This window comes from Geotrypetes seraphini, chromosome 2 (assembly GCF_902459505.1).
Source record: "Geotrypetes seraphini chromosome 2, aGeoSer1.1, whole genome shotgun sequence".
Classification (NCBI taxonomy): Eukaryota; Metazoa; Chordata; class Amphibia; order Gymnophiona; family Dermophiidae; genus Geotrypetes; species Geotrypetes seraphini.
Genome location: NC_047085.1, coordinates 67,138,430 through 67,151,488, shown reverse-complemented (window position 1 = coordinate 67,151,488; position 13,059 = coordinate 67,138,430). Strand labels below are relative to the sequence as shown.

Below are 13,059 nucleotides of genomic sequence, written 5' to 3'. Positions count from 1 at the left end.
TGTGTAGGCAGCAGAAATTACATGTGGGCACATGCACAAAATGTTTCCCTAGACTATCATTATCCCTTCTTCCTACTTAAGAACATTTTGTGTTAACTAAAAGTTTAACTGCTGAAGATTATATCCTAAACGTTTGAATAGACACAGGGTTCATCTTTCGAAGCACATAAAGCAATATTGTAGCGGAGCATGGGTTAAATTCTGAAAAGGAAAAACTTATCAAATTCTCTGTGGAAGTTATGATTTGTGTTGCTGGTTAACTCCAATAATAGCTGTTTTATATAAGTGTTTATAAGCAGTGCCGAGGCTTAATTTGAGCATATACAAATTTTAATAGTATGTGTTGAGAATAACAAATTCTACCTCCTTTAAATAAATTCTTTAACTTGCTAAAGGAAATGTGCTAGCACCTCTCCACCCGATGACCGGCACATCTGTCCCTCCCTCCGGCTGAATGGCACTGTTCTTATCGGCACAGTTCTTTTCTGGTCTGAAGCAGAGGTCAATGCTGTGTGTTGAGCCAGAGCATGGCATTGCGCATCTGCACATGCTCAAGGCCTCTGCTGGCTCCTTTCCTTTCTGAGATTCTTGGAGAGGATGGGAACTGGCACGTCTTGATCATGCGCAAATGCGCAAGGCCCCGCTCCGGCTCAATATACAGCATTGACCTTAGCTTCAGACTGGAAAAGAACAGTGTTGGAAGAACAGTGCCGGTTGGTCAGGGGGAGGGACAGATGTGCTGGTCATCGGGTGGGGAGGTGGTAGCACTGAAGTGGCCGTTGGGCAAGGGTGAAAACAAGTGCAGGTTTATGCAGTGTTTCTCAATACACAGTATGCATACCCTTGGGAGTAGACAGTATGGCCACTGTGGAGAATATTCGCTGCTCGCCTGTCCGTCAAAGCCGCGCTGCCACCGCCAGGATCCCTCCTTGATGCCTACTCCACCTGCTGAAGCCACAGCCGGGGATCCCTGCCTGCCCCCTCCCTTCCGAAGCCGACCCACAGGGCTTCCCTCCGATGTCAGAGCTGATGTCAGAGGAAAGCCTTCCAGGTCAGCAGGGGTGGGGGAGGTTCCCAGTTACCTCCTTCTGCCTTCAGCAGCTTGTTGGGGGGGATGCACAGCTGGCAGTAGATCACACACTGCACATAGTTGGCCGGAAACCTTTTCTCCGACATCAGAGCTGATGTCAGAAGGAAGGCTTGTGGGTCAGCCACGTTGCAACGTGTGAACTGCTGCCGGCTGCTCGTTCCCCCAACAAGTCACTGAAGGCAGATGGAGCGAGTGGGGCTCGAACAAGTAAGGGGACACAATCTCTCTGGGACAAAGGGAGACGGGGTGGAGGAAGGCATTGGAGGGGCACGATTCTGGGAAAGGCAGTAAGGGGAAGGAAGCACGAACTTGACTCAGAAGGGAGGGATAAAGGGGGCACTAACTTGGGACTTAGGAGGGAAGGAATAGAAAAGGAGACTTGTTGGGCATGAGTGTGTGAGTGAGAGAGAAAGATGGTGGCACATGGGGAAAGGAAGAAAGAGGAAAATTGGGTATACAGAGAGAGGAGAGAGGTAGAGATGTATGGGGAAGAGAAGGATGAGTGGGAGAAATGTTGGATATGGTGGTGGAGAGAGGACAGATTGAAGTGGATACAAGGGGGAGGAATATTGGACATAGTGATGTAGGGAGAGATGTGGCATGGTGCTGGAGAGGGGTGATAGAAGGAGAAATGGGCATGGAGCTGGATTCATGGAAGGACAGAGAGAGATGTTGGTTGACGAAGGGAATGAGGTCAAGAGGAGAGGAAGCGTACAGGAGGCAGGAAGAAAAATATTGGATGCACAGCCAAAAGGAAGTGCAACCAGAGACTCATGAAATCATCAGACAATAAAGGTAGGAAAAATGATTTTATTTTCAATTTAGTGATCAAAGTGTGTCCATTTTGAGAATTTATGTCTGCTGTCTATATTTTGCACTATATTTTTCTGTTTTTCTATAGTTGTTATTGAGATATTACATTGCATATTTTAAAATCATCTGCCTTGACTTCTTTGGGAACCCCCCCCCCAAATATAAATAATTAACATTTTCTCTGCATACAGTATACTTTGGGGGGGTTTTATTTTGTGGTTGCCATTATGTATTCATAAGATTATATTGTATGATATTTAAAATGGAGGGAAAAATTGCACTACAATTAGTACTATTATTATGGGGGTAGGGTCAGGCAGGGGTACTCAGTTGATATTTGTTAGACTTAGAGGGTACTTGTCTTGAAGAAGTTGCGAAACACTGGGTTAGTGGGTAGGGAGGTGGTAGGTGTCAGGTCAAAAGCGCGCCGGGACAAAGGCGCGAGCAGACAACTGAGCACAGCACGGAGGTGCACGCCGAAGAAAAAGACTGTTTTAGGGGCTACGACGGGGGTGGGTGGGGGGGAACCCCCCCACTTAATACAGATCGCGCCGCGTTGTGGGGGTTTGGGGGGTTGTAACCCCCCACATTTTACTGAAAACTTAACTTTTTCCCTGTTTTTAGGGAAAAAGTTACGTTTTCACTTAAATGTGGGGGGTTACAACCCCCCAATCCCCCCACAACGCAGCCGTGATATGTATTAAGTAAAGTGGGGGGGGCTCCCCAACAAAAAACCCCGTCGCAGCCCCTAAAAGCAGTCTTTTTCTTCGGCGCGCGCCTCCATCTTGCGCTCAGTTGTCGGCGCACACCTTTGTCTTCCGCGTTACTGTCTATGAACCGAGGTGGTAGGCCTGAAGTGCTGGTCGGGTGGGGTCATATTCAGAGGGAGGAAGCAAGAAAGATCATGGCTCAAATATAAGCAGAGACTCCCATTTGTGTGCCATTTTTTTGACCCAAAAATCTCAGTTTATATTTGAGTATATATGGTAATCACTCAGCTAAGCTAATGCGAATAATTTTGGATCAGTCTATCTTGAGTTCCAAGTGAACAGCTTATGCAGAAAAGTATGTATAACCCTTAAACAGCTTAGAACAATTTGTGCTCATGTTCATGAAGATCATTTTGCATTATTAGTTCAACAGTTGGTATTATCACAACTAGACTACTAAAATGTCATTTATTATGGACTATCTGTTAAGACTTTGAGGAAACTGACTATTTCAGAATATGACTACTAGACTGATATTTAAACAAGTGAGGTTCATTCATGTCACTCCATTATTCATCTCTCTTCACTGGTTCCCTGTTCATGACTGGTTTGATTTCAAATTAGCGTGCTCAGTTAAGATTTTATATGGTCTAGCATCTACTCTCCTTTCCAATTTGATCACTTTTCCTTCTGCAAGATGTACATTCAGATCCACAGACTGTTTTACTGAATTATCCCTCATTTAGATGTGTACACGTGAAAAAGATACTAAAAATATAAAGAAACTTTCAAGCTATTCAGGTCTGGAATGGCCTTACACTGCTAATAAAACTGCAGCTCTTATCCTTCCTTCAGAAGGCATTTAAAAATCTACCTATTCCAAAGGTATTTTTTATTCTATATTTTTGTCTATTTTACTTTTCTTTATACTATCAACAATTCTTCCTTTTGTAAGCCACTTTGAACCTAACTAGGGATTAAGCGTGTTATAAATGTTCAGACTAGATTAGATTTAGAACTCAAAAGTAAAATTTTTCTCTCTTTTAAATTTGTATGATCATACCACTTGATAGACCCACATATAAGGCCCTGAATATCTGTATAGCTCCTAATTCTTAAGCTTACCTTAAATAATGCAAATCAGAGATTTCTTTCATACAAAGCCAACAAAATTCACAACCACAGACAGCACAAGTCATGTGATTACAACTTCCATCATTCATCTTTATTATGTAGGCAGCACATCGTGGGCATGGCTTGATATCATCAGCTGTTTAAAATAAAATTATATAGTGTCACTTTATGTACACATTCTATTGAGATACATAATTGATGTTCAACTGAAGAAGTTACAAGTATTCTTTAAACTATTTTGGTGCTCTAAACCAGTGTTTTTCAACCGCTGTTCCGCGGCACACTAGTGTGCCGCGAGATGTTGCCTGGTGTGCCGTACGGTCAGGGCCGCCATCAGGGCAGTACCACCAGTCTAGGGAGAGGGGCGGTCCGCCCCACGTGGACAGGAGAGAGCTGGACGGGGGACCCGCGGAGTTCAATACATCTCGAGCCGCGAGGCTCGTCTTCTGTTCCTGCCTACCCTGCAGCTAACATATAGCCGATCGCAAGCGTTCCCCGATGTCAGCGCTGACGTCGGAGGGAGGGCTTAAGCAAAGCCTGCCCTCCGACGTCACCGCTGACGTCGGAGAATACTTCCGTTCGGCTATTTGTGTGCGGCAGGTCAGACAGGAAGCAGAAGACAAGCCTCGCGGCTTGAGCTTCGTTTTGCTGAGAAAGTTGCAAAGATGGGCTGGTAGGCAAACACGGAACACAAAAGGGGGGAGGGAGTGCGTTTTGGACACAAGGCATGAACTTGGGAGAGAGGAAGGGAGGGAAAGAGATGCTGAGGTGGGGGAGGGAATGCGTTTTTGGACACAGAAGAAATGGACTTGGGAGAGAGGAAGGGAGGGAAAGAGATGCTGAGGTGGGGGAGGGAATGCGTTTTTGGACACAGAAGAAATGGACTTGGGAGAGAGGAAGGGAGGGAAAGAGATGCTGAGGTGGGGGAGGGAATGCGTTTTTGGACACAGAAGAAATGGACTTGGGAGAGAGGAAGGGAGGGAAAGAGATGCTGAGGTGGGGGAGGGAATGCGTTTTTGGACACAGAAGAAATGGACTTGGGAGAGAGGAAGGGAGGGAAAGAGATGCTGAGGTGGGGGAGGGAATGAGTGTTTGGACATAGAAGGCATGGACTTTGGAGAGAGGAAGGGAGGGAAAGAGATGGTTGTGTACACAGGGAATAGAAGAAAGGAGAATTTTTGGTCATAGGGAGGGAGTGAGGTACAGATAATGGCATACCAGGGTGGGGGGGGGCGGTCTGCCCCACCCCGGGTTTACGTCCCAAGGGGGTGCACAGCTGGCCACCCTCCAGTGTTGTCCCTAGGCTGGCAAACTGCGGCTCTTTAGCCACTTGAGTGCCACCGCCGCCAACGGTGTTGTTGGCGGTGGCAGCATTATAAAATACTTTCTTTGTGTTTATTTGATTCCTATTCAAGATAATTACTTTATATATAGTCAATATAGGCACAGAGTTAAATTTTTTAACATTTTCTAATGGTGGTGTGCCTCGTGATTTTTTTCATGAAACAAGTGTGCCTTTGCCCAAAAAAGGTTGAAAAACACTGCTCTAAACACTGTAGTTTCTTGTCTTAAAGACAAACCAGTAACATCCCATCCATTTATTTAAATCCCTTTCAGGAGGAAAACAGCAAGGAATTCAGAGACTGCGCAGCATCAGCTTGCTGGTATATTTGAACACATGGCCAGTGCAGACGCCTGCAGGATCTTCTGGGCCAACTGTGGCCTGAGACCCCAGTAATCTTGCCTCTCCCACCCAGCTCCTTAGGATGTTGTTTTGTGGGGGGGATTTTTAAACACTTAGCCGTATTCCCAATGATAAAGAATAAAGCTATACAGGCAAGCCTAGTCTAATTTTGTTTGCCTGAAGCTGAAGGGAGCACCCAAAAAGGTATAAGGGTAGGGGAATGGGGACCTATACCCTCTACGGCAAGGCACTTTGAGGCCTAACCAAGTGTCTCATCCAGTGGTCACCATCAGACGATAACTGAGAGCAGCAGAATAGAACTGTGTGCTTTTCCAGGTCCAGCCCATGAATCCAAGAACCTGAAGCTGGGTTTTAGGCTTAACCAAGCCTTGTAGCAACTGCCTAAGCTGCTGGGAGCTAGCCCAGGGACCAGGAGTACCAGTCTGAACAACTTCCCTTATGCTGGAAGTAGAATTTAAAGTCAGTACCAGCTCTCCTTATATTGGTGATGTCACTAGAAAAGAAAAATTGTGTTTTACCTGATAATTTTCTTTATTTTAGTCCTACCAGACCAGTCCTGAACATATGGGTGTTGTTTTGGCTGACCAGCAGAATGAGACAGAAAAAGAGTAGATTGGTGTGATCTGCCCCTTATAGGTATTGGGCAGTCATAATGTTCAGCATTTTGAATAGCCAAGTAATGATGCCCATATTTTAACTGCCTGGTTAACAGTGAAAACTCGAGGCAAAATACTCCTCTTAGCCAATATCTATCTTTTAAGAAGAAAAGCACTCAAATCCTCTACTGATATGTAGATATTTCATAGAGTCAGGGGACAAAGGTAATGGAGCACTTTAGAGAAGACTTAAAAGTGATACATCTCGAAATGAAATGAAATGAAATAAGAAATAACAGAATAATTATTATTAAATGAATGTTAATTGTTGCAGAATGTAATAACCTATAAATTCCAGTAGAGGGAATTTGTTTAATACTGAGTGCATATAGCAGTAAGAATTATTACTGAATCAGAAGAAGGGAGGGTGGCATTCCTGGGATAGTATTTGATACTATATGAACACAATGCCTACAGTCAAGTGAACATGAAATCTGATGTCTCAGCATAACTAACCATAAGGGCTATTGTTCAAGTAACCAGCCTGAGTGCATAACATGGTAACATAGTAGATGACGGCAGATAAAGACCCGAATGGTCCATCCAGTCTGCCCAACCTGATTCAATTTAAATTTTTTTTTTTTTTTCTTCTTCTTAGCTATTTCTGAGCAAGAATCCAAAGCTTTACCCGGTACTGTGCTTGGGTTCCAACTGCCGAAATCTCTGTTAAGACTTACTCCAGCCCATCTACACCCTCCCAGCCATTGAAGCCCTCCCCAGCCCATCCTCCACCAAACGGCCATATACAGACACAGACCGTGCAAGTCTGCCCAGTACTGGCCTTAGTTCAATATTTAATCTTATTTTCTGATTCTAGATCCTTTGTGTTCATCCCACGCTTCTTTGAACTCAGTCACAGTTTTACTCTCCACCACCTCTCTCGGGAGCACATTCCAGGCATCCACTACCCTCTCCGTAAAGTAGAATTTCCTAACATTGCCCCTGAATCTACCACCCCTCAACCTCAAATTATGTCCTCTGGTTTTACCATTTTCCTTTCTCTGGAAAATATTTTGTTCTACGTTAATACCCTTCAAGTATTTGAACGTCTGAATCATATCTCCCCTGTCTCTCCTTTCCTCTAGGGAATACATATTCAGGGCTTCCAGTCTCTCCTCATGAGCATGTGACGGAAGGAGCAAGTGCCCAAATATGGGCAACTGTAAATAGGGTCAGAAGTCTGGGGAATAAGAGTAAAAGGAGAAGTAACTAGGGGTGGAGAGACAGGAAATAGTCAAGAAAGTATATGATTGCTCCATCCAATGAACAGGCAGGCAGGAGGGACTAAGAAATGTATGAACTAACTATAAAACGGTGGTTTTAAACTCAAACCCTTTGCAGGACCACATTTTGGATTTGTAGATACTTGGAGGGCCTCAGAAAAAATAGTTAATGTCTTATTAAAGAAATGACAATTTTGAATAAGGTAAAACTCTATAGTTTATAAATCTTTCTTTTTGGCTAAGGCTTAATAATAATATTGTAATGTATAGCTAAAGAGGCATATGATCAAGAAACTGTTTTATTTTACTTTTGTGATTATGATAAACATACCGAGGGCCTCAAAATAGTACCTGGCGGACCACGAGTTTGAGACCACTGCTAAAAAGCCAATGGATGTATTGAACTGTGTGTGCCTACTTTTGTCATTCTTTTGATGCAAATTGGACACCCTTTCTGGCCAGATTTTCTGCTTTACCAAAGACTTCTGGAGTTTCACAGTGATTGCATTTCTTACATTGTGATTAAAGAAAAAACAGCTAAAACAATCAGGAAGGGTTTCTAGATTGAACGGAGAAGGACTAAAAGAAAGAAAATCATCAGTAATATAATTTCTCCTCATTGTTCATACCAGACCAGTCCAGAAGTAATGGACTATAGCAAAGCAATACCCCTAAATCAGGTGGGCCCAGAAACTGAGGATCAGCAAAAGGAAAATTTAAAAAGACTCCCAAGAATGAATCTCCAATGTGAGAAAAGCTGAAAAAATGCTCATAAAGAAGTGTGTCTATGGACACCAAGAGCTGAAAAGCACATAAATGGCCTTCTTAAGTCACAGCCTACAGCCAAAAATATGAAAAAAAACAGGGAGGATACCTATTGTAATCCCAAGAGGATATCTAAACATTGAGAAGATTCTTCCCCTCCATCTCTGAGGAAATTAGGAGAAAGTGAAAAATTGCATATAAAAATTGAAATAGATTCCCCTATGGACGGGAACTATCCTGAGTAAGAACAAAATATAAACTGGCCCCTGAATCCAGCACGAGAGTGGAAAAAGATCTCAAAAGAATTTGACATTAGCCATTCCACGGTCTGGAAAATAGTTCCAAACAACTGCCAACATGCCCAGGTCTGGCCGTCCAAGCAAGTTGACACCCAGAACAGACTGCAAGATACTAAAATAAATCTCCAAAAAACCCAAAATGTCATCATGGGTCCTACAGCAGGCTCTTGCTACTGTTGATGTGTAAGTGCATGCCTCTACAATCAGAAGAGACTGCACAAATTTAACTTGCATGGGAGGTGTGCAACAAGGAAACCTTTGCTCTCTAAAGAGAAACATCAAGACCAACGAAACCCTCAACTCCCCCTCACTGGAACACCCCCCCTCGGGTTCAACTTAAATGTTGGCTGGCCGGGTCTTCCCACCATCCGGCCAGCCCGCCTCCGTCGAAATGAGGCAGGCCCGCCCCTCTCCGATCCATCCCAAATGAGGCGTCTGAGCCAATCAGGCCTTAGGCTCCTGTGAGATGGGCCGGAGAAGGGCGGATTTGGTGGTGGTGGAGGGTCCAGGGATCTTCAAGGGAGGGGCGGTCTTTGGGCAGAAGGGGTTGGGCTCCTTCCTGCCACGATCGTTTGGGGGGGGAGACTAGCAGCCGCAGCCACAACTGCTATACTTATCGCGGCAGGGAGATCCCTTGACGCAATAAGTGTAGCCTCTGCGTCTACTTACAATGTAGGCTCCCCAGGCACTATAGCAATAAAGCACAGTTACTTACCGTAACAGGTGTTATCCAGGGACAGCAGGCAGCTATTCTTGACTGATTGGTGACGGCACCGACGGAGCCCCGGTACGGACAATTTTAGAGTGATTGCACTCTAAGAACTTGGAAAGTTCTGGCATGCCGCACCGCGCACGCGCGAGTGCCTTCCCGCCCGACAGAGGCGCGCGGTCCCCAGTTATGATAAGCCAGCTAAGAATCCAACCCGGGGAGGTGGGAGGGACGCAAGAATATCTGCCTGCTGTCCCTGGATAACACCTGTTACGGTAAGTAACTGTGCTTTATCCCAGGACAAGCAGGCAGCTATTCTTGACTGATGGGTGACCTCCAAGCTAACAAAAAGAGGGATGGAGGGAAGGTTGGCCATTATGAAAACAAATTTTGCAAAACAGATTGGCCGAAGTGTCCATCCCGTCTGGAGAAAGCATCCAGACAATAATGAGATGTAAAAGTATGAACTGAGGACCAAGTAGCAGCCTTGCAGATTTCCTCAATAGGAGTGGAACGGAGGAAAGCTACAGATGCTGCCATCGCTCGGACTTTATGGGCCGTGACAGAACCTTCCAGTGTCAGTCCGGTCTGAGCATAACAAAATGAAATGCACGCTGCCAGCCAATTAGACAACGTACGTTTAGAAACAGGACGTCCCAATTTATTTGGATCAAAGGACAGAAAGAGTTGGGGAACTGATCTGTGGGGTTTCATACGCTCTAGATAGTAAGCTAGAGCTCTCTTACAGTCCAAAGTATGCAGAGCCTGTTCTCCAGAATGAGAGTGAGGTTTTGGAAAGAAAACAGGCAGAACAATGGATTGGTTGAGATGGAATTCAGAGACAACCTTAGGGAGAAACTTTGGATGCGTACGCAGAACCACCTTGTCATGGTGAAAGACCGTAAAAGGTGGATCTGCAACCAGTGCATGAAGCTCACTGACCCTCCTGGCAGAGGTAAGAGCAATAAGGAAAAGTACCTTCCAAGTGAGAAACTTGAAAGAAGCGGTAGCCAAAGGTTCAAATGGAGGCTTCATCAAGGCGGAAAGAACCACATTGAGATCCCAGATAACAGGAGGGGCTTTAAGAGGTGGTTTCACATTGAAAAGACCCCGCATGAACCTGGACACCAGGGGATGAGCTGATAGAAGTTTTCCATGGATCGGCTCATGAAAAGCAGCAATGGCACTGAGGTGGACTCTGATGGAAGAAGACTTAAGGCCAGAGTCAGATAAAGAAAGCAAATAATCCAACAACGACTCCACTGCCAGGGAAGTTGGATCAAAATGATGAAGAAGACACCAGGAAGAAAACCTCGTCCACTTCTGATGGTAACATTGCAGAGTGGCTGGCTTCCTGGAGGCATCTAGAATGGAACGAACAGGCTGAGACAAAAGTGTATCATGAGAAGTCAGCCCGAGAGATACCAAGCCGTCAGGTGCAGAGACTGGAGGTTGGGATGTAGAAGGGTCTCCTGATGCTGTGTAAGCAGAGAAGGATACAGTGGAAGAAGAAAAGGTTCCCTGGAACTGAGTTGAAGTAGAAGGGAGAACCAATGTTGCCTGGGCCACCTCGGAGCAATCAGAATCATGGTGGCTCGTTCCCTCTTGAGCTTGAATAAGGTTCTCAACATGAGAGGCAGAGGAGGGAAAGCGTACAGGAACAGATTTGACCAATCGAGGAGAAATGCATCTGCTGCCAGACGGTGAGGAGAGTAGAGTCTGGAGCAGAATAGGGGCAGCTAGTGATTGTGAGGAGCTGCAAAGAGGTCTATCTGAGGAGTGCCCCATTGAGCGAAGATAGACTGTAGAATTACAGGATCGAGTGTCCACTCGTGAGGCTGGAGAATTCTGCTGAGCTTGTCCGCTAAGGAATTCTGTTCTCCCTGAATGTAGATAGCTTTCAGGAAGAGATGGTGATCTATGGCCCAAGTCCAGATCTTCTGTGCTTCCTGGCACAAGAGGCGAGAGCCTGTCCCCCCTTGCTTGTTGATGTAGTACATGGCCACTTGATTGTCCGTGCACAGCAGAAGGACCTGAGGAAAGAGAAGATGTTGGAAGGCCTTGAGGGCATAAAACATCGCTCTGAGTTCCAGGAAATTGATGTGATGCTTATTTTCCTGGGCTGTCCAAAGACCTTGAGTCTGGAACTCGTTCAAATGAGCTCCCCATGCATAAGGGGAGGCGTCGGTGGTGATGACTAGTTGATGAGGAGGCTGATGGAACAGAAGACCTCTGGATAGATTTGAGGATACCAACCACCATTGTAGAGATTGACGAAGAGATGATGTCACAGAGATGTGTCGTGAGCAAGGATCCGTCGCTTGGGACCACTGAGTAGCCAGGGTCCATTGAGGAGTTCGCAGGTGAAGACGTACGAGGGGTGCGACGTGAACTGTGGATGCCATGTGACCCAAGAGTATCATCATTTGTTTGGCAGAGATGGAATGTTGTGGAAGTACCTGCTGACATAGAGACTGAAGAGTCTGAAGACGGTTGGATGGAAGAAATGCTCTCATGAGGAGTGTATCCAATATCGCTCCAATGAATTGGAGTCTTTGAGTGGGAATGAGATGAGACTTGGGTAGATTGATCTCGAATCCCAATATTTGTAGAAACTGGATGGTTTGGTTGGTGGCCAGGAGAACTGCTGGAGCGGATGTGGCCTTGATTAACCAGTCGTCCAGGTAAGGAAATACCTGAAGGTGGTGAGAGCGCAGAAAAGCAGCTACCACGATGAGACATTTGGTGAACACCCTTGGAGAGGAAGCAAGACCGAAGGGCAGCACCTTGTACTGGTAATGACACTGATTGATCATGAAACGGAGATACTGTCTTGAGGTTACATTGATTGGTATGTGAGTGTATGCTTCTTTGAGATCGAGGGAGCATAGCCAGTCGTCTTGGTTGAGAAGAGGATAAAGAATGGCTAAGGAAAGCATCTTGAATTTTTCCTTTACCAGATGTTTGTTGAGATCGCGAAGATCTAGAATTGGTCTGAGATCTCCTGTTTTTTTGGGGACTAGAAAATAACGGGAGTAGAATCCCTGACCCTTTTGATCTAGAGGAACTTCTTCTATAGCGTTTAGAAGAAGGAGGGATTGAACTTCCTGAATAAGGAGGGCAGATTGAGGACTGTTCAAAGCAGACTCTTTTGGCAGGTTTTGGGATGGAAGAGTCTGAAAGTTGAGAGAGTAGCCGTGGCGGATGATGTTGAGGACCCATTGGTCCGAAGTGATAACTTCCCACCGGCTGAGGAATAGAGAGAGACGACCTCCTATAGGTTGAGGCAGGAGAGCAGATATAGGGGTACTGGCTATACTTTGGAGAAGTAAGTCTAAAGGGCTGTGTCTTCTGCTGTGGAGTTGGCTTTACAGGCTGCTGTTGCTGTTGTTGCCTGGGAGGCTGACGCTGTTGCTGCCGTTGACGCCTGGGTTGCTGAGCAGTTGTTGGCAATGGTCGAGCTGTGAAACGGCGTTGATAGGCTGACTGTTGTCTAAAAGGCCTTGTTGGGGGAGGCTTTTTCTTATTTTTAAGAAGGGTATCCCAGCGTGTTTCATGAGCCGACAGCTTTTGAGTAGTCGAATCCATGGATTCCCCAAAAAGCTCATCCCCTAGGCATGGGGTGTTGGCTAACCGATCTTGATGATTAACATCAAGTTCAGATACCCGAAGCCAGGCCAGGCGACGCATTGCCACAGACATTGCTGTCGCTCTGGATGTAAGTTCAAAGGTGTCATAAATGGATCTAACCATGAACTTACGCAACTGAAACAGAGAAGACAAGCAATGGTGGAAAGATTGTTGTTTCCGTTGAGGAAGGTATTTCTCAAAGGAAGCCATGGTGGTAAGGAGATGTTTCAGATAGAAAGAAAAATGAAAGCCATAATTTCCAGCTCTATTTGCCAACATTGCATTTTGGTAGAGCCTCTTACCAAATTTGTCCATGGCTTTACCC

General features: G+C 45.5%; 1 protein-coding gene across 5 annotated transcripts in view; it reads right to left on the bottom strand.

Moving 5' to 3' along the window:
• Positions 1-13,059, bottom strand: part of RNF19A (ring finger protein 19A, RBR E3 ubiquitin protein ligase) — a 146,171-nt gene that overhangs the window by 87,399 nt on the left and 45,713 nt on the right. For all 5 annotated transcript variants that reach the window (XM_033933133.1, XM_033933132.1, XM_033933130.1 and 2 more), the window contains one exon: positions 3,739-3,883. In XM_033933133.1, coding sequence (XP_033789024.1) covers positions 3,739-3,883 — 145 coding nt within the window. The remainder of the gene's footprint in view (positions 1-3,738; positions 3,884-13,059) is intronic.